Source organism: Halichoerus grypus, chromosome 10 (assembly GCF_964656455.1).
Source record: "Halichoerus grypus chromosome 10, mHalGry1.hap1.1, whole genome shotgun sequence".
NCBI lineage: Eukaryota > Metazoa > Chordata > Mammalia > Carnivora > Phocidae > Halichoerus > Halichoerus grypus.
The window spans coordinates 47,455,253-47,474,081 of record NC_135721.1 but is presented as its reverse complement, the minus strand read 5'-3'; the positions used below and the strand labels follow the sequence as shown (position 1 = coordinate 47,474,081).

General features: G+C 43.0%; 1 protein-coding gene across 4 annotated transcripts in view; it reads left to right on the top strand.

The window, feature by feature from the left end:
• The window catches only part of POLE4 (DNA polymerase epsilon 4, accessory subunit), a 32,253-nt gene that overhangs the window by 8,218 nt on the left and 5,206 nt on the right, over positions 1-18,829 (top strand). For 2 of the 4 annotated variants that reach the window (XM_036099434.2, XM_036099432.2), the window contains exon 4: positions 3,664-3,974. The exons of 1 other annotated variant lie outside the window; for it this stretch is intronic. Coding sequence is in view for 2 of the 3 variants with exons in the window: in XM_036099432.2 (XP_035955325.1) it covers positions 3,664-3,677 (14 nt within the window). In the remaining variant the exon portion in view is untranslated. Of the gene's footprint in view, positions 1-3,663; positions 3,975-16,215; positions 16,917-18,829 lie in introns of those variants that run through there. One more of the 4 variants, XM_078056381.1, reaches the window with a different exon arrangement.

Genomic DNA, 18,829 nt, shown 5'->3' with positions numbered 1-18,829 from the left:
CTGGTCAGCAGTAGCTTCTAGTAGTTAAGTGTTTGAGACTTTTTATAAGTTAACCATTGTTACTTCTGGTAGTGCTTTTTGCCTTAAAGACTATTTTGTCTAACACTTTTAAAATTTTCCAGCTTTCTTTGTTAGTATTTGCATGGTATGTATTTTTTTTTATCTTTTTATTTTTACCTTTCCATATCTGTAAACAGAATATAATTGGGTTATTTTTTAAAATTTAGGCTGACAGTCTTTTTCTTTAACTGGAGCACTTAGTTCATTTATGTTTAATGTAATTAGTGGTATATATGGGTTTAAATGTGCCATCTTATTTTGTGCTTCCTATTTGTCCTATTTTATGTTTTTTTCTTTTCAATTTTTTGCCCTTTTTAAGTCAATTTATTATTTTATTTTTTACCTCTTTCAAGAACTTATATACTTTATTCTTTTGTTACTGTACCAGTTACTGTATGCATCCTTATTTTATCAGTGCCTAAAGATAGTACCTTTATCTTGTCCTCAAGAAAATAAGATCTTAGAACTACTAACTCACTATACAAGGCCCTCTTCCCCATACATGCTATTATTGTCATGCATTGTTTTGTTTTTGTCAATCCACATAAGGCACTGTTACTGCTGTATTATACAGACAAAGATATATGAATTTATCCACATATTTATATCTTTGCCCCTCTTATATTTCTGCTTCTCCATTTGTGATCATTTTCTTTCTTTCTGAAGTAAATCCTTTAGAACTCCTTTAGTATGGGTCTTCTTTAGTATGGGTTTTTTGGAGGGTGGTGGTGGTGAAAAAGCCTTTATTTTCATTGTTAAGGGTATCTTGCTGAATATAGAATTTTAGGTGGAAAGTTATTTATCATGTTGAAGCTGTCATTCTACTGTTTTTTGGCTTCCATTGTTTTTTTTTTTTTTAAAGATTTTTTTAAATTTATTTATTTGACAGAGAGAGAGATAGCGAGAGAGGGAACACAAGCCGGGGGAGTGGGAGAGGGAGAAGCAGGCTTACCGCGGAGCGGGGAGCCCTATACGGGCCTTGATCCCAGGACCCCGGGATCATGACCTGAGCCGAAGGCAGATGCTTAACGACTGAGCCACCCAGGCGCCCGGCTTCCATTGTTTCTGATGAGAAATCACTGTTAATCTGTTAATCTTTTGAAGCTAATTTGTTCTCTTTTGGTTACTTTGAAGATTTTATATTTGTCTCTGATTTTTCTTTAGATTCAGTTGGATGTATCTACGTGCAGATTTCCCTCTCTGGTCTGCTTAGGCTTCTTAAATCTATGGATTGATGTCTTTTATCTGTTCTGGAGAAGTCTCAGCTAGTATCTTTTCAGATAATGGCTCTGCTTTGTTCTCTCTCCTTTCTCATTAGGATTCCCATTAAATGTATATTAAACCTCAATCATTATTTTGCCTCTCTATGCTTCTGTGTAGTTTTTTTCTGATCTCCCAGCTTCCTGATTCTTTCTCTGGTGGTCTTGTATCCTTTAAACTTTTCTGTTGATTTTTTAGTTTGTTTTGTTTCTGTATCTTCAGTTCTGTGAATTCCATTTGCTTATTTTTCAAATCTACTTTGTCACTTGTTATTGTATTCGCTCCAGATGTTTTGAAGCTTGTCTTTTATTTCCTTAAACAAAGTAAGTGCAGTTGTTTTATAGTCTCTGTCCAGTCTAATATCCACAGCCTTTTGAGGCTGACTTATTTTTTTTTTTCCTGACTTGTTCCTGTTGATAGTGTTTCATGGTCTTTTTTCTTCTTTATGCCTAGTTATCTTGGTGTATTGGTCATTGTACTTGAAAAAATTATTTGTTGGATAGTTAGAGGCCTGTGTGATGAAACATTTCTCCAAAGATTTTCATTTGCTGCTGCAAGGTACCTAGGGGAATGTGTAAATTCAGGATCTCCTTAATCCTAATCCAAGACTTGAGGATTCTTGGCTCACTGTGGTAATTAATATATGTGAACCCTGCCTGCAAGTCTGTGAGGGGGCTGATTTAATTCTAGTCTAGCTTTACTCTGGGGGTATAGCCTTTTGGGATTACAGCTTTTTAAAAAATTCAACCTTTCCACTTGGGCAGAGTCTTAGATTTGACTCAGCCAGAATTTCTCAGCTCTGTCTTTTGGACTGGCAAATGACCTCAGGGCAAAAGCAGATTTGGAGGCTGGGTTACGTTGTGTTCTTGCTTTCTTTAGATCTTGGATTTCACTGTTATTGATGCCTCTTCAGTGCTTGAAAGATTTTCTTTTTAAAAATATTTCAGGGCGCCTGGGTGGCTCAGTTGGTTAAGCGACTGCCTTCGGCTCAGGTCATGATCCTGGAGTCCCTGGATCGAGTCCGCATCGGGCTCCCTGCTCTGCAGGGAGTCTGCTTCTCCCTCTGACCCTCCCCCCTCTCATGTGCTCTCTCTCATTCTCTCTCTCTCAAATAAATAAATAAAATCTTTAAAAAAAAAAAAAAATTTCAGTCAGCTTTATCATTTGATCTCAGCTGGAATTTGCCTTTATCAAAAGAAGAGGCTGTTTCCTTTTTTTTTAACTTAGAGTTATTTTTACTTTGTTTTCTTATATGTTCTTTTCTCTGAATTATCTGTTTTCTAGGGTTTTTTTTAAAATAAATTTTAGTTTTTCCTTTCATTTTGCAGTTTTTCATTCTGTTTAGAAATGAGGGAGTACGAAGGCTGTTTGGAAGCTGTGAATACATGGGAAGGTGGTTTTGCTTGGCACTTTTACTTTAGGGTGGGCAGAGGTGGGATCAGATGTTATACTGGGGCCCTGAAAGCCTTATTGTGGGGAGATGGCATTTTCAGAGGCTTCTCTAGTTCTTCAGATAATTTATTTAGTTTATTGGAAGAGAGCCCTCTGATTTTTTTCCATTTAGCTTTAAGTGTTTTGTCTTCTGGTAATGCTACCTGCTGGAAGGGTTGTAGGGAGGTGGGGCCAACTGTTTCTCACGTAGACCCTCAAGTCATTAACCCTTTCTAGCCTGTGCTGCTTTCTGTTTTTCCTGGTGTCTGTGTCTGTGTGGAGACTGTCCATGAGTCTCTTGGGCAGATGGGCTCCCACCTCTGCTGCTCCTTCTAGTCATTCTAGCTTATGTTTTTTCCTGCTCTTTTATAAACATACTTCAATCAGATTTCTATTATTCAGCTTTTTGTTGAAATCTCTTAACTGCTGATGGGCCCCATTCTTTGTTTAAAACCTTATTTCCTTTTGAATGGAATCTTGGATGGGAGGACATACAAACTTGTGGGCTCAGTCCCCCATCTTGAACTGGAAATTTATCAAAAGATTATAAACTTCTTGCTTAGAAAACTTATCTCATTTATTTTGTATCATGCTTTGTCTGGAATCTCCAAATGCTTATTAACTAACACGGCAACCTCTTTGCCCTTTCCCTACTTCTAATTCTAACTCTCTGGACCAGTATGCTTAATTCCCAGCTGCCCAATTTCTGTAGTGACATGTTTATCCTCTGAGATCTTTTGGATGGATATGCCTCAAAATGAGTATTTCGGTCTTAGAGACCTGCCAGTATCAGTGCAGCTTCCACTTGAACTTTGCCCAGTCTGTCACACTCATCCAGTTCTTGAGGCACCTTGCTTTACATATTGCTCTTTGTTTTTTTTCTTGTTTTTTTTTTTTTTTTTTTTTTTTTAGGAACATTGGATTGATGGCTGAGCTCGGCAGTTTTGTGAGCTTTCACCTGCATCCTTTGGCCAGCCCCTCTCCTGCAGGCCTCAGCTTTGAAGAACAGACTGTTTGGAATATTGTACTCACATGCTTTTCCTGTTCTCCCTTCACCTAAGCCGGGATAAGCAGAGAGCTTTTCTCTGCAAGGTCTTCCACTACTGTGTCTTCCATTTCAGGCTTGGAGGCAGCCTCTATTGAGGCAGAGGAAAAGAAAATGATTTGTGTAGGTTGCTTAATGAATGATGAGGACTATAATAAAGGTCTCTGATCAATTTCAACCTAGTGTGTTTTATAATCTTGCCTTTGTCCTTGCCATGATGACTGGAGAGCCACCATGCCCAGCCACAGACCTTCTGATCTTTCTTGCCATCTGTTCTAAACCTCAGTCCTTTGATTTATTTGCTTTCATTTGCTTTTTTCCAGTATGTCACCAGAATGTGATTTCAGAGTTTATGGGATGTCACTTAAGGTCTTCAGAAGTTTAAATAAATGTGATCCTAGATTTAAAACCGGTTAAATTTTAATAGCTTTATTGAGATATAATGCACATAGTATACGATTCACCCGTTTAAAGTGTACATTTCAGTAGTTTTGAGTATATTCACAGATATGTGCAGCTATCACCACAGTCAATTTTAAAATATCTCCATATTAGTGGAATCATAAGATAAGTGGTATTTTGTATCTGGTGTCTTTCACTTAGGTAATGTTTTCAAGGTTTGTTTATGTTACAGCGTGTAGCAATATCCATTCCTTTATTTTTTAAATTGTGGCAAAATATATATAACCTAACATTTCCTGTTTTAATTATTTTTAAGTGTATAGTTCTGTGGCATTAAGTACATTTGCATTATTGTGCAACCATCACCATTGTCCATCTCCGGAACATTTTTTTTTTTTTAAAGATTTTATTTATTTATTTGACAGAGAGAGACACAGCGAGAGAGGGAATACAAGCAGGGGGACTGGGAGAAGGAGAAGCAGGCTTCCCGTGGAGCAGGGAGCCCAATGTGGGGCTCGATCCCAGGACCCTGGGATCATGACCTGAGCCGAAGGCAGACGCTTAACGACTGAGCCACCCAGGCGCCCCATCTCCGGAACATTTTTCATCTTCTCAAACTGCAACTATAGCCATTAAACAGTAACTCCCCATTCTACCCTCCCTTAGGTCCTGGCTAAATTTTGGTTTTTAAGGGAAGGTTTGGGTGATCTATCAGGAGGAAGGCAAAGTACTTGGAAAGTAGTAGTTAAGGAGAGCAGCAGGAAACTGATCGAAACACTTGACCATATTTCAGATTCATCTGTGGCATTTGTTTGAAATGCCCATTTCTGCACCTTAATACCCCAGGCCTAATAAATTAGAATCTCAGGGGGTGGAGTTCCAAGAATCTCTATTATAGGTTTTTCAAATAAATTCCCCAAGTCATTTCCTTCCCACCAGTGGTCCACAGACTACTGATCTACAGGAAAATATAAATCTCCCTTCTAAGGGCAGGGGGTGGTAGAGTATGAATGTAGAATGTCTGGAATAGAGAGGAATTGAAGGAAAACAACCACCACCACTCTTTAAGAAGTAAGAGGGGAGTAACCAGATTTTGTAGGTCATCTGGTGAAGGTCCCACATCAAGGAAAGGACTGGGCACAGAACAGTGTGGAGAAAGATTCAAACCAAAGGAGGGCCTCAGTGAGACTATCTGCAAAGCTGTTTGTTGAATCTACTCAGTGTGATCTCTAGTGTATCAACACTCCTTGTCTGTACAGTCCTCACGATGCACAGTGCCTGGCTCATGGGTCCTTCATGCGTGTCTGTTGAACTGGTTCATCATTTATAAAGTAGCCATGTCATGGTGAGACGTGGTATTGGAATGCTGGCATAAAGCCTTCAGGTGGCCCAGGAGTCCAGAGGCTCCCGCATTCCTGGGCCATAACCAGCAGGGGGAGGCTGACTTCCTGAGCCCTTGGTGAAGATAGCCACCCTTAGACCACCACTTACTGGATGTGTTCTGTTCTGCCAGATCAGGTTAAGGCTGTGACAACCTTAGGGATGAACTCTGAGTTTCCTGAGAAATGACAATTACACTTTTCCTGTGGATTGTGGCCCAGAAGCCTCCCAGATTCTAAGCAGTGTATCCATCACAAAACAGAATTCTCACTGCTCTTTCACTGCAGGTTACCTGAACCTCAGAAACGTGTTGTCCCTGTTTGCAAGATCTGGTGAAATGTAAAGGAAAACAAGTGTGAGGCTCTGCTCAGAAGCACAAGATCAGAGCCCTTTGCTCATAATGATATGCTCCAGTAGGTGAGCAATGGTAGACCTCCCCAGGAATTTGGAAATAAGCTAGGAAGATTGCCCTCTGAAAGTGGAACCTCTAAGTCAAACATTTCAGAGGCTGAATTGCTCCCAGACTCAACTAGACCTGATCAAATATATGAAGAAGAATGTGCCCGTCAGTAGAGGGCACTGGTTAGTCGTGAAAGAAGAAGGAGTTCCAGAGACAAGTTGTTAGGTGGGGTAGCTTGAACCTTAGCCAGTGCTCGGAGTCCAGTGGTCCCATTGACCAGCTGTGTTAGCCTGTTCCATTCAGGTGCCTTCAAACACTGCAGTCCTATCCAACTCCCATTGTCCATGGGGTCACTGTGGGATCTGGGCTCCTTCCATCTTACTGCTTTGTCATTCCCTTCTATATTGTACTGTCCAAGAGAACTTCCTACGATGATGGTAAAGTTCTATATTAACGCTATAGCCACACGTGGCTGTAATGTGGTAGCTACCTGCAACATGTGGCTACTGAGCAGTTGAAATGTGGAACTAAACTTTTAATTTTACTTTAAAAATTTGTTTTGTTTCAAGTTTTTGTTCAAATTATAATTAGTTAACACGTAGTGTAATATTGGCTTCAGAAGTATACATTTTTAATTTTACTTCATGTAAATGTAAATAGCCAGAAGTTTCAGCCACAGCATTTTCTCTCTGGAACTCTTGACTGTAGAACTGTGGGCACAATAACATTTCTAAGCCTTGGTGACAATAACGGTCACTACTCCATAAGGAGGGTCACAGAATAGTGCCAGTAAAGCCCTTAGCACTGTGTGGGGCACATAGTACTGAGTCAACGCTAGGCATTGTTACTACAGCTTTTGCCAACCCCAGCGTCCGTCTCCAGCAATGCTACTGAGCAGTGAAGCCCCTTCTATTCGGAACATTGCTCGCCTATTGTACAAAAGCTCTAAATAAGAAATGCGAGCTCCTCCAAGCACACCTGAGGGAAATGCCATAAATGGAGATGTGTCTCCACATCAGACACCGAGCTTCATTAATGAGAGTCTGCTTCTGAGAAAAAGGTTCATTTTGACGTGCTGACAGTCTCAGGTTTCTTAGCCTGAGACATCCTCACTGAGCTTATTAATGTCAATGTGAAGGACCTCTTTGGAGATGCCAGGGAGCTTTTACTCAAGACAGACAACAAGCCCCTTTTGCTTTCCACTCCCTAATTGAGTCTAGTACAGTGAGTGGAGAAAGACATGCTTTTAAAAAGGTGTCTGTGCCCATCACTTCATGGTGTTTTCTTGAGGTGCTGCTCATTAGCACATCTCTACCGTATTAGAGATGATAAATAGAGCCCGACCTGGCCTCCTGTGGGCAGGGATAGTTGTAGAAATCATCTATCCTCCTCTCAGGGATGCCACACCAGAGTGGCACAAAGCAGAGATCAACATTTGGCTTTTTAAATTACACTGAAGATAATGAACTTACTAAAGACTCTCAGTGCATTTTAAAGAAATGCATCGTTTCAGAGCAAGTAACCGAGAAACTGTATTTCAAAACAGCGGGCAACTGTATTGCTTATTTGCTTACCTGCAAAAAGAAACTTCGTGCTTTTGGTGTTTTGAGGTAGTAAAATACTCACCAGGTGAATGCAGGCTGAAAATCTTACGGATAATTTCAGGGTTCCTCCTCGTGCCACTGTTGCTATATGGTGCAGCTGAAAGCAAGAAGCCAAGTTGTTTTTTCTCCTAATGGTCGTTCTTAATTGTGAGTGACATGAATCACAGTGATTTCATGAAGCACTTTGTAAAAGTGAAAAGATCTGTAAGTCAGAATGTGTGTCCTTATAGAGAAAAATGTCAGACATAACCGAATTGGGGAGAGAGAATTCCCAAGAGCTCATTGTCATGGGAAATCCTCAAGCTCAGAGCATGAGCCATAGACTATGGCCTAATAGCAGACACTTGGACACAGGACAAGAGGAAACCCTAAGCTGGGGTGGCACTGGGAGACAGGAGAGGAGAGCGAATATACCAGCAGGTGCCAGCAGATCGGTATTTGTGCTAATAAAGATGAGTGAGGGGCGTCTGGGTGGCTCAGTCGTTAAGTGTCTGCCTTCAGCTCAGGTCATGATCCCAGGGTCTTGGGACCGAGGCCCACATCGGGCTCCCTGCTCAGCGGGGAGACTGCTTCTCCCTCTACCCCTCCCCTCTGCTCGTGATCTCTCTCTCTCTCTCAGATAAATAAATAAAATCTTAAAAAAAAAAAAAAGGATGAGTGAGGTATTGATGGTGGTGTGCCCTAAGGTTCACGAATGTAGCCTACAGGGCCCTGAGTGGCTGAACAGGCCTGCCCTCAGAATTTCACAAGGGGCTTCTTCTGCATTAAGCTTCTGGAAAGGGCTGAGATTTATCTGAGGTTTGATTTCATCGGTTTATATAATAGCTAGTGGTTTAGGAATGACGGTATAATCAGCCCTGAGGCAAGTGCCTACTAAGGCTGGCAGGGGGAGCCAGGAGTCACAAGCTGGGATAGATGGATGGATGGTCCTCCTCCAGGGGACACTAGGAAAACCCTGCCCAGTGTTCTGGAAGGTAAGAGGAGACTTTGCAGGAGTCCTCCGCTGACAGTAATAATTGTCACGGCTGATGTAAACTGGAGGGAAAATCCTAGCACTGATATGCCAAAGGCCAGGTCTGACCAGCTCTCCTGCTTGGAAGCCTCAGTGACTCTTGGCCCTCAGGGTAAGGTCCGAGCTGCTGAAGCAGACTTTACAAGACCTTCACGAGGTCTTTGTGATCCACCTTGCCTGTCCCTCTGTGCTCATTTCTCCTCCCTGCCCTCCTTGTGCTCCAGCCACCACATTTCCTGAGGGAGCCGTGGTCTCTGTGGCCCGGTGGGTGCTGTTCCCTCGGCCTGCTGTACATTTCTGCGCATCCTCTTCTCTCTCGTTTGCTGGTCCGACGTGTAACGGCTGGGAAACTTTCCCTGGCCTCCCTCTAGGTGACGTGGGCGCCCTTCCTCTATGGCCCCCACAGGGCCCATCTCTCCCCATCTTAAGGCTCATGACGCTGTGCAATCAGTGCTTGGTGCCCTGTCTGTGTCCCCATTAGACGGCCTGCTCCGTGAGGGGGGACGGTCTGCCTGCTGCTCTGTTCTGGCCTCGGCGCCCCCACTCCGGCTCTGGTGTGAGACAGGTAAAAGATTTGTTTGAAAAAAATTATGTTAAAATATTTATAGTTTAAAAAAGCAGTATGTAAATCTATGATTGCTGTAAAAAAAAAAAAGACCCTTAACAACACAGACGATTGATTCAAAAGTGGCATTCCCTTTAGTCTAGCTCCACCATTAAGCTCCCAGCCCCGTAGGTATCCACTGTGGCCCGTTTGCTGTGCTCCACAGCCTGCCAGTTTTGTATGCATGCTCATGTTCATGCATATGTAATCTTAAGGCAAAAAAGGAAAAAAACAAACCATACAATTTAGTATATATGTGACATATAGAATATATATATGGATACACACACCATTTATGTATGTGTGTGCGTGTGTGTGCAGTTAACATTCTAAGTTGTAAGCAACAGAAATAAACCTGGGTGATTTTATTCTATTTTTTTTTAAAGATTTTCTTTATTTATTTGGCAGAGAGAGACACAGCGAGAGAGGGAACACAAGCAGGGGGAGTGGGAGAGGGAAAAGCAGGCTCCCCACTGAGCAGGGAGCCCGATGTGGGGCTCGATCTCAGGACCCTGGGATCATGACCTGAGCTGAAGGCAAATGCTTAACGACTGAGGCACCCAAGCGCCCAAACCTGGGTGATTTTAAACAGAAAAGGGATTTAACGTCGAGTAGCTCACAGAATCGGCAGTAGGCCGAAGAAGCAGGCTTGGAAAGTGGGAAGAATGGGAAGCTGGATGACTAGCATCACATCCAGAGACCCCCGCAGGGCAGATCTACTGGGGACACCGGGCCGTCCCCTGAGCTGGGACTCCTCAGCGGGGCCCCACTGCCTCTGTCAGCCCTGCTGGAGCCGCCCCTGACCAACAAGAGCCGCCCCGCTCTGCTCTCTCATTCCTTCATTCTCTGTGCAGAGGCCCTGGCCGAGCACTGGCCAGGGGCTTGTTGGGAGCCGGCCGCCGGCTGCAAAGGCACTGGACCTGCGGTGTCTGCACACTGACTCCTAGGGAGGTGGTCTCTGCCTCCCGCTAAGTCTGCTCCTCTCATGGTTTTTCTTTTAGTAGCTTTTGTTTTCTTTTACGGCTTAAGTTTTTGATCCATCTGGCAATTGGCCCATCGAGTGAAATGGGGAGCCATCATTACTTCTTTTTCAGATGGCTACTCCATTTAACAGATGCCATATAAAAAATAATCCATCCCCATCCCTACCCTCAGCACACGGTATTTTGAAATGCTACCCTTTAAATGTGTTAAATCTCATATGTGTTTGGATTGGTGTATTTACAGATTCTCTGTTCTGTTCCACTGACCTATCTATTCGTGTACTGGTATCAAATTGTGTATTTAGAGCTTTTGTCAAAAGAACCCATCTATGTTTTTGGAAACTTTACATTTTGAAATAACTTCAGACTTGAGTTGCAAGATTAGTACAAAGAACTATATTCCCTTCACCTGGATGCACATTTGCTTGCACTCTCTTTATTACATATGTTAGTATTGTATAATTTTTACTGGGAGCCATTCAAGAGTAGATTGCAGACATGATACCTCCCATGAGACAATGACAAACATCAGGAAATTGAACATTGCTGCAATGCTGCTCTCTGATCTATGGATTTATTTAAATTCTGTCAATCGTCTCAATAATGTCCTTTAATTTTCATAGTCATTTTTTTCTTATTTTTTTCTTAGCCAGATGCAATACAGGATCATTCCTTTTATCTAGTTTTCATGTCTTTTTTGTCTTCTTTGATCCGTATCAGATCTTCAGATTTGTTATTCACGACTTTGGCATTTTTAAGAAAATGGCCCATTAATTTTTTTTAAGAATGTTATTTGGTCATGTACAAAATTTTAAAAAGTCACAACATTCATATCAGTTAAGGTCCTGGCAGAAAACAAAGGCACTCAGGAAGTTCAAGAGACTTTAGTAAAGGGACACCCTTTTTATCTGAGTTCAAGCAGAACCAAGGGCAAGGAACAGCAAGGCCAGCCTCCTGGGGCTCAGAGTAGGGCAGAGAAGGGTGAAGAGTGGACAGGTAGGGATGGGCTTCTAATGAGAAACAGCCTTGCCCGTCCCCGCCCTTCCAGCCCTGTTCCTCAGACACAGCCATCCAGCCATGCACAGCGATTCTAGTTTCTCTCCTTAGTATTTATTTCTGTATTTCTAAACAGTTTTGAAAAATTTATCAGTTGATGTCCTTTCTACCTTTCCCCCTTCTTTCTCTCCCATCATAGTTTTATATTTTTGTTGTTAAGTCAATAGTGCTTATATTATTATGAGTGTTCAAAAATTGTTCACTGCCATGCCAAGAGGTGTGTGATGCTTAGACCTCTTTTTTTTTTTTTTTTTATTATATTGTTCTAGTTGAAGCATATGAAGAAAATCTGGTCTCAACACAGATGTAGTTGGAAAAGTAAAGACCTCAGTGATTCCTAAAAGGCTGTGAGGGGCCCCTGAAGTCTGTTGGCCACACTTTGAAAACTGCTACTGTGGTATCTTGTTAAAGTATGGTCCAGGGGCACCTGGGTGGCTCAGTTGGTTAAGCGACTGCCTTCGGCTCAGGTCATGATCTCAGGGTCCTGGGATCAAGCCCCGCATAGGGCTCCCTGCTCAGCGGGAAGCCTGCTTCTCCCTTTCCCACTTCCCCTGCTTGTGTTCCCTCTCTCGCTGTCTCTCTCTCTGTCAAATAAATAAATGAAATCTTAAAAAAAAAAAAAAAAAGTATGGTCCAGGGACCAGCAGCACCAATATCATCAGGATCCGTTAGGAATGTGGACTCTTGGGCCATCTGAATCAGAACGTACGGTTTAATAAGATCCTCAGGTGGTTCCTATGCTCAGGAAAGTTTGAGAGGACTTATTTGAGGAAAATCCTCAGTCCTTCCTACTGTGTGTCCTCTTCCCTCTCACACACTAGCACACTTACAGCCCTTCTCACGTCCCACATGGGGAGGGTTCTTCCCACCACTCCAAGCAATTCTCCAACACCAGCTGGGCGTCCTACAATTCTGACACTATCTACCAGGAAATAGCGTCAAATCCCATGGGTTGGGGGCTCAGTCCCATGAGATTGCCTCCCACTTCAGATGCCAGTCGCAAGCCCAGGTCATCACTTGTGCTCCTGACCAATGATCAGCTATAAATCTGAGGCTCCCATGACCCCTCCTCAGGTCTAAGTTGCTAGAGTGGCTCACAGAACTCAGGAAAACACTTATGTTTTGCCAGTTTATTAAAGGATATGATAAAGTATACAGATAAATGGCTACATGAAGAGATGCATAGGACACGGTCTGGGAGGGTCCTGAGCTCTGTCCTCCTGGAGTTGGGGTGTGTCACCCTCCTGTATGTCGATATGTTTACCTGCCTGGAAGCTCTTGGAAACCCTACTACTGAGATTTTATGCAGGATTCTCACATAGGCCTGATCAATTATTAACTCTATTCCCAGGCGCCCCCCCCCCATCTCCTCTCTGGAGGATGGGGGTTGCGCTGAAAATTCCAAGCTTCTAATCATGGCTTGGTCTTTCTGGTGACCAGCCCCCATCCAGGAGCCCACCAAGAGTCACCTTATTAGAACTAAAGATCCTGCTATCATTCAGGAAATTCTAAGCGATTTAGGAACTCTGTGCCAGGAACAGAGATGAAAACCAAATACACATTTTCTTATAAATCACAATATCACAGGCACTTACTTTTGAAGGACAGTATGTTCCTTGAGTCCTTGCATGTCTCAAAATATCTTTATTCTAGCCTCTTGTTGACTTGATAGTTTCGCTGGGTATAGGGTATATGCTAGGTTAGATGAAAATCATTTTCATTTTCAACTTCTGTTTTCCCAGAGAATAAATCAGTGGCATCTGGTGGGAGAGTAAGGGACATTCTTTATCTTGGCAGGCTTGGGGAAGGGACCCAGGGGATGCTAACCTTCCTGTAAATAGACTTTTAACCAAGCTGCATGTTTTCAACCCCTTGCCTGATTTCTGCCTTCCTCAGGAATTGTTCTTCTGTGTCCTGAGGCTTTACCAGGGTCTGTAGGGGGCAAACCCTTCTCATTTTTAACTCCCTCTACTCCATAAAGGCCCACCCAGTTTATAGTTTCCCTTGTTGCTACCATTCTTTTTGGATTTTCAGTTTACACATTTGTTTCTTATTTCACTGTCCTTTGGTGGTGTTTCAATGGCTGTATTTGCTCAGGAGTCTCCCAAATGATTTAATTATCAGAACACTACAAAATGTTCTGCTATCTGATGGGTCTAAAAGAGTTTTCCTGGTCCATCTTTCATTGTTATTTTTTATATGAACTTTATAATCAGCTTGCCGAGGCCCAAAAACCATTGGCGTTTTTACTGAGATCATATAAATTTATAGTCTAATTTAGGAAGAAATGACATCTTTAAATTATTGAGTCTTTTGAGAACAGAATACGTTTTTCCATTTATTCAATTATTCTTTTATATCCCTCAGTAGAATTTGAAAGTTTACTTCTTGCAGATTTTGCTCCTGTCTTACATTTTCTTTCTTTGGTTGCTATTATAAATGAGCTAATTTCTTCTATATACTTTGTAACTGTTTGGTGTTTCACTTACCATTGTATCAGATGAGGTCTTTTTGATCTCAATGTGTACAAATCTCCTTCATATTTTAAAATGTTTCACTAGATTTTTGTTTAGTTTTAAAAGTAATGTATAACAACATAAAAATGATTAAAAATATAAAAGCGTATACAATGAAAAGTAAATTTCCCTCTCATCCTGGTCCCCCAGTTCACCCCCAGTTGATTACTATGGATTATTTATTGTATAATCCTTCCAGAACCTTTCTTTTTTATATATATGGGTATATGCATATGCAAAAAGATCTTGAAACGGTACTCTTTCTCCCTTTTGAGTGAGGCCCAAAAGCCTGCAACAACACTGTAGATGCCTTATGTTTGCACCGGTTGAACTGCCTTTGTAGGTTGTACTAAGAGATTGTAAGAGAACATTGGCTGCATTAGCAACTCTCCCTTTGGACAGTAAGAGTAGAGGGTGTGGAGGCTGAGAGATTTCTGTGGAGAGTGTTGTCAGTGTGCTTGGTCAGGTGAGCAGGGCTTCAGGGCCATCTCCCAGAGAGCCGCCCTCATTTCCTGGCATTTGTTAGAAATAAAGATAGTAATTATTTCTACCTGGAGATGGTGAAAAGGCTACTTTGAAACTGTCTACCAGGGGTTGAGTGAAGAGGGGTAGCTACCCTCCAGTTGAGATGCATTTTCAGTAGCTGTGGGGCAAAGGTGTATGTTTTGGGGGTACAGGTGGGTTTGGGAAGCAGCCCAGGGTTGTCTTGGGTCCCACCCAAGAGGATTTTCTTTTTTTTTAATTATGTTATGTTAATCACCATACATTACATCATTAGTTTTTGATGTAGTGTTCCATGATTCATTGTTTGCATATAATACCCAGTGCTCCATGCAGTACGTGCCCTCTTTAATACCCATCACCAGGCTAACCCATCCCCCTACTCCCCTCCCCTCTAGAACCCTCAGTTTGTTTCTCAGAGTCCATAGTCTCTCATGGTTCCTCTCCCCCTCCGATTCCCCCCCCTTCATTTTTCCCTTCCTACTATCTTTTTTTTTTTTTAAACATATAATGTATTATTTGTTTCAGAGGTACAGGTCTGTGATTCAACAGTAGTCTTACACAATTCACAGCGCTCACCATAGCACATACCCTCCCCAATGTCTATCACCCAGCCACCCCATCCCTCCCACCCCCCACCACTCCAGCAACCCTCAGTTTGTTTCCTGAGATTAAGAGTTCTTCATATCAGTGAGATCATATGATACATGTCTTTCTCTGATTGACTTATTTTGCTTAACATAATACCCTCTAGTTCCATCCATGTCATTGCAAATGGCAAGATTTCGTTTTTTGTTTTTTTTTTGATGGCTGCATAATATTCCACTGTGTATATATACCACATCTTCTTTATCCATTCATCTGTTGATGGACATCTTGGCTCTTTCCACAGTTTGGCTATTGTGGACATTGCTTCTATAAACATTGGGGTGCACGTACCCCTTCAGATCACTACATTTGTATCTTTGGGGTAAATATCCAGTAGTGCAATTTGCTGGGTTGTACGGTAGCTCTATTTTCAACTTTTTGAAGAACCTCCATACTGTTTTCCAGAGTGGCTGCACCAGCTTGCATTCCCACCAACAGTGTAGGAGGGTTCCCCTTTCCCAGCATCCTCGCCAACATCTGTCGTTTCCTGACTTGTTAATTTTAGCCATTCTGACTGGTGTGAGGTGGTATCTCATTGAGGTTTTGATTTGGATTTCCCTGATGCTGAGCGATGTGGAGCACTTTTTCATGTGTCTGTTGGCCATTTGGATGTCTTCTTTGGAAAAATGTCTGTTCATGTCTTCTGCCCATTTCTTGGTTGGATTATTGTTCTTTGGGTATTGAGTTTGATAAATTCTTTATAGATTTTGGATACTAACCCTTTATCTGATATGCCATTTGCAAATATCTTCTCCCATCCAAGAGGATTTTCTGGTGGGACCATGTGATCCCAACAGAATGAGTCTGTGGGCCTGAGGGAAGGGTTGTCCAGAGCCAGACAAGAGGCAGCTCCTGTTGAAGGGCTCCATACCCATGGGTCCCCAGTGAGAGAAGCTCCAAAAAGGAGGGGAGAAAAAGAAAAATCAAAACCCATAACAGCTTTCTGTAAAACCAGCATCTGGAAGCTCTGTATCTGTCCCACTCAGAGAAACCGGCTCTCATAGCCTCTGCACCAGCCACGGAAACCACCCTCTCTCTCTAGACCCTCTTCCCCTGCATCCCAGGCTGGGCTGGGGACAGGGTCAGTAGCTATAGCCAGCAGGTGGTTTGGAGACCTGAGGTGAGGGGGGAGGGAAACAATCAAATTCGCCCCCACACATGCCCCTGCCCCCACCCCCACCCCCAACAGCACCCACCTGCAGACAACCGGTCCAGCCTGACAGGGAAGGAGGTTTTACACTGGACAAGACTGGAGTTTTAGTTGTTACGCTAAATGGAGTGTTAAATTACTAAAATGAGGTTTTCCTTATTAGTGAATGTGACTCGGGGCTTTCCGATGATCTAGCAGTGGCTCAAGAACTGTGGGACCTGCAAGCAATGTCCTCCTAGAGCAGAGTAAGAACAAATCCACGGTGTGAGTTTAAGCAGAAATGGGAAAGAATGAACTTACTCTCTTCCTGCACCCTATTCCAACTGATTCCGGCTCCATCCAAAAAACAACCCCCTCCCCCCAAGTCCCAAAAGCCTCCACAGATAGGGCCATATCATACCCACACTCGTGTCCCTTGCTTTTTACCTAGTAATCTATCTTAGAGGTGTTCCTTCCCCTCCCAGCACACACATGCACCTAATTTTGTCTTTTATGTGGTATTCCACTGTATGTACAAATGGTATTTATTTAGCCATTCCTCTATTGGTAAACAGGATTTTTCTAATCCTTGCTTTTCGTACAATGTTGCAGTGAATATCTTTCTTCAGTTTTTTGTTTGCATGTGGGAGGGTATCTATTGAATACATTTCTGGAAGTAAGATTACTAAATTAACCAGTATGTAAATCTTAAATTTATGATCCTCCAAAAAAATTGCACCAATTTGTATTGCTTCCAACGGTTTCCTCATAACTATGCAGATATTGTGTGTCATCAAATGTTTTAATCTTTGCCAGTGTGAGAGGTTAAAAAAATAGTACCTTGTCAATTCATAAATAATAAATGAGATTGAGCATCTTTTCACAGTTTGTAAGTCATTTGTATTTCTTTTTCTAGAAACTGCATCTATATGTCTTTATAGATTAATTTTTAAAAAGTGTGTTGCTAGCTATGTTTTTGAGTCAGCCAGTGAGTGAGTGAGCGGGTAAGGAATGAGAGTGAGCTGAACCCCGTGTGGGGACATTAGAAGGTGGCCAGGATCTTTAATCTTTTTTCTTTCCTTCCCTCTGTCCTTTGGGTTTGTATCTAGACATCTGGGTTTGAAATTCTGCAGAGCATAGATTCCGCTAGTCTTGTCTCCCCCTCCTACCCTGGCACCAAGCCCTCTGGGTACGTATGAGCCAGAACCATGCAGATACCAATGGAGGGGCACTGTGCAGGACTCTTCCCTCCACTCCCCTGTGCCCTGGGAAGTCAGCCTACATGCCCTACCTCACTGGGTTGCTTGCCCTCCAGCTGCTGATTGGGTTCAGTCAGTGAGGAGCCCCACAGGAGATTGGAAGGAGAGGGAAGCCAGTGTACTTTTCTTCTCTCCCTATGAGGTTGCCACAGGCTGCCAGAGGTCTCAGCTCTTGGCAGTCCACTTTGCAACTCAGCCACCCCATCTTTGGGTTCCTTTACCCACATCCTCCCTCAGCTCTCCAGGCCTAGGGGTGAGATGGAGGCTGTTGGTGACTTCTCTAGCTGCGCTGTTCCTTGTGAGTTGCCTACTCCTCGCCTACACCTTTGTAAATAGTCCTAACAAACTGCTCACCGAGTGTCCAACATTGCAAATGTCATCAGTTTAGGGACTCCGACTGACGCAGGCGCCTTGTGTTTAGCTGCATCCACTGGGTCCTAAATCAGAAGAAAAGTGATGGAGCAGCACCCACAGCTGGTGTTAGAGCCTCCAGTCACACCCAGAGGGGTCACAGAGAGTAGTACCAGGGGCCAGTCAGCTCCATGCTGTCCCATAGAGCTCCCAGGACCAATGGAGAAGGGCTATGAGGCCTTTGTGGTTCTATTTTCTCAGACTTGACTTTCAGCTATATTCCAAGTAGATGAGGTAGCCAAATAATCTAGTGCTAGGCTGGGAGTTTGGGCTGTGTACTCTTAAAGGAACATGGCTGTGGTGGAATGGGGGGAGGAGATGGGGAGAGCAAAGAGAAGCCCCTGATGTAGCTTCTGGCTTCACTGACTGTGTATATTGGGCCCAGGATGTGATCAATTGTTATGGCCATAGGGCAGTGTGGCCCCCAAACGTAGAAGAGGCACTGTGGGCAGATGACAACCCCGACAGACCAGACCCCAAGCACAGTTCTGTGGGGGTCCCTGGCTCTTTGTTTGGCTGCCCTTCTTGGCACCCAGACTGTCCATCTCTGTTTTTTCCCATGCCTCATGCTTTGTCCTGGACCCTGATTTCTTACCCGAATTTTCTATTTCTGAATCATTCACATCTGAATAGCTGTGTATTTTTATTTAGTTCTTTATTTCAATACCATCCTGCTTCATTCTGACTCCAGCCTTCCTAGTAATGTCACAAACCATCATTACTTTTGGCTCTGGTGTCTTGGCACTTGCTTGGATCTGGTAGGCCCAAGGGTTTCCTGAGCTGGGATAAAATCACATGGGACAGCCAACTGGGATATAAGGAGAGGTGTATATTCCATGGATGGTTGGGTTGTGAAGATCTAGCCAGAAGATTCTAAGAAATGTAGGGTTTAATGAAAAAAATGGCTGGTGTTACGCCAGCAAGCACCCATTTGTGGTCTCCAACCCAGATTCTCAGTAAGTGGGTAATGGAGCTTTGATACCATCCTTCCTCATTCTGAGAGAAGAAAACAAGCCTCTGGGAGGACAGGTTCACATCCTGAGGCAGGTGCAAGAGCAGAGTCTTCCTTGAGGAGCTCCGTATCTCTTCTCTCTCCCTATCAGTATGGCCAATTGACCTTCTAAGACC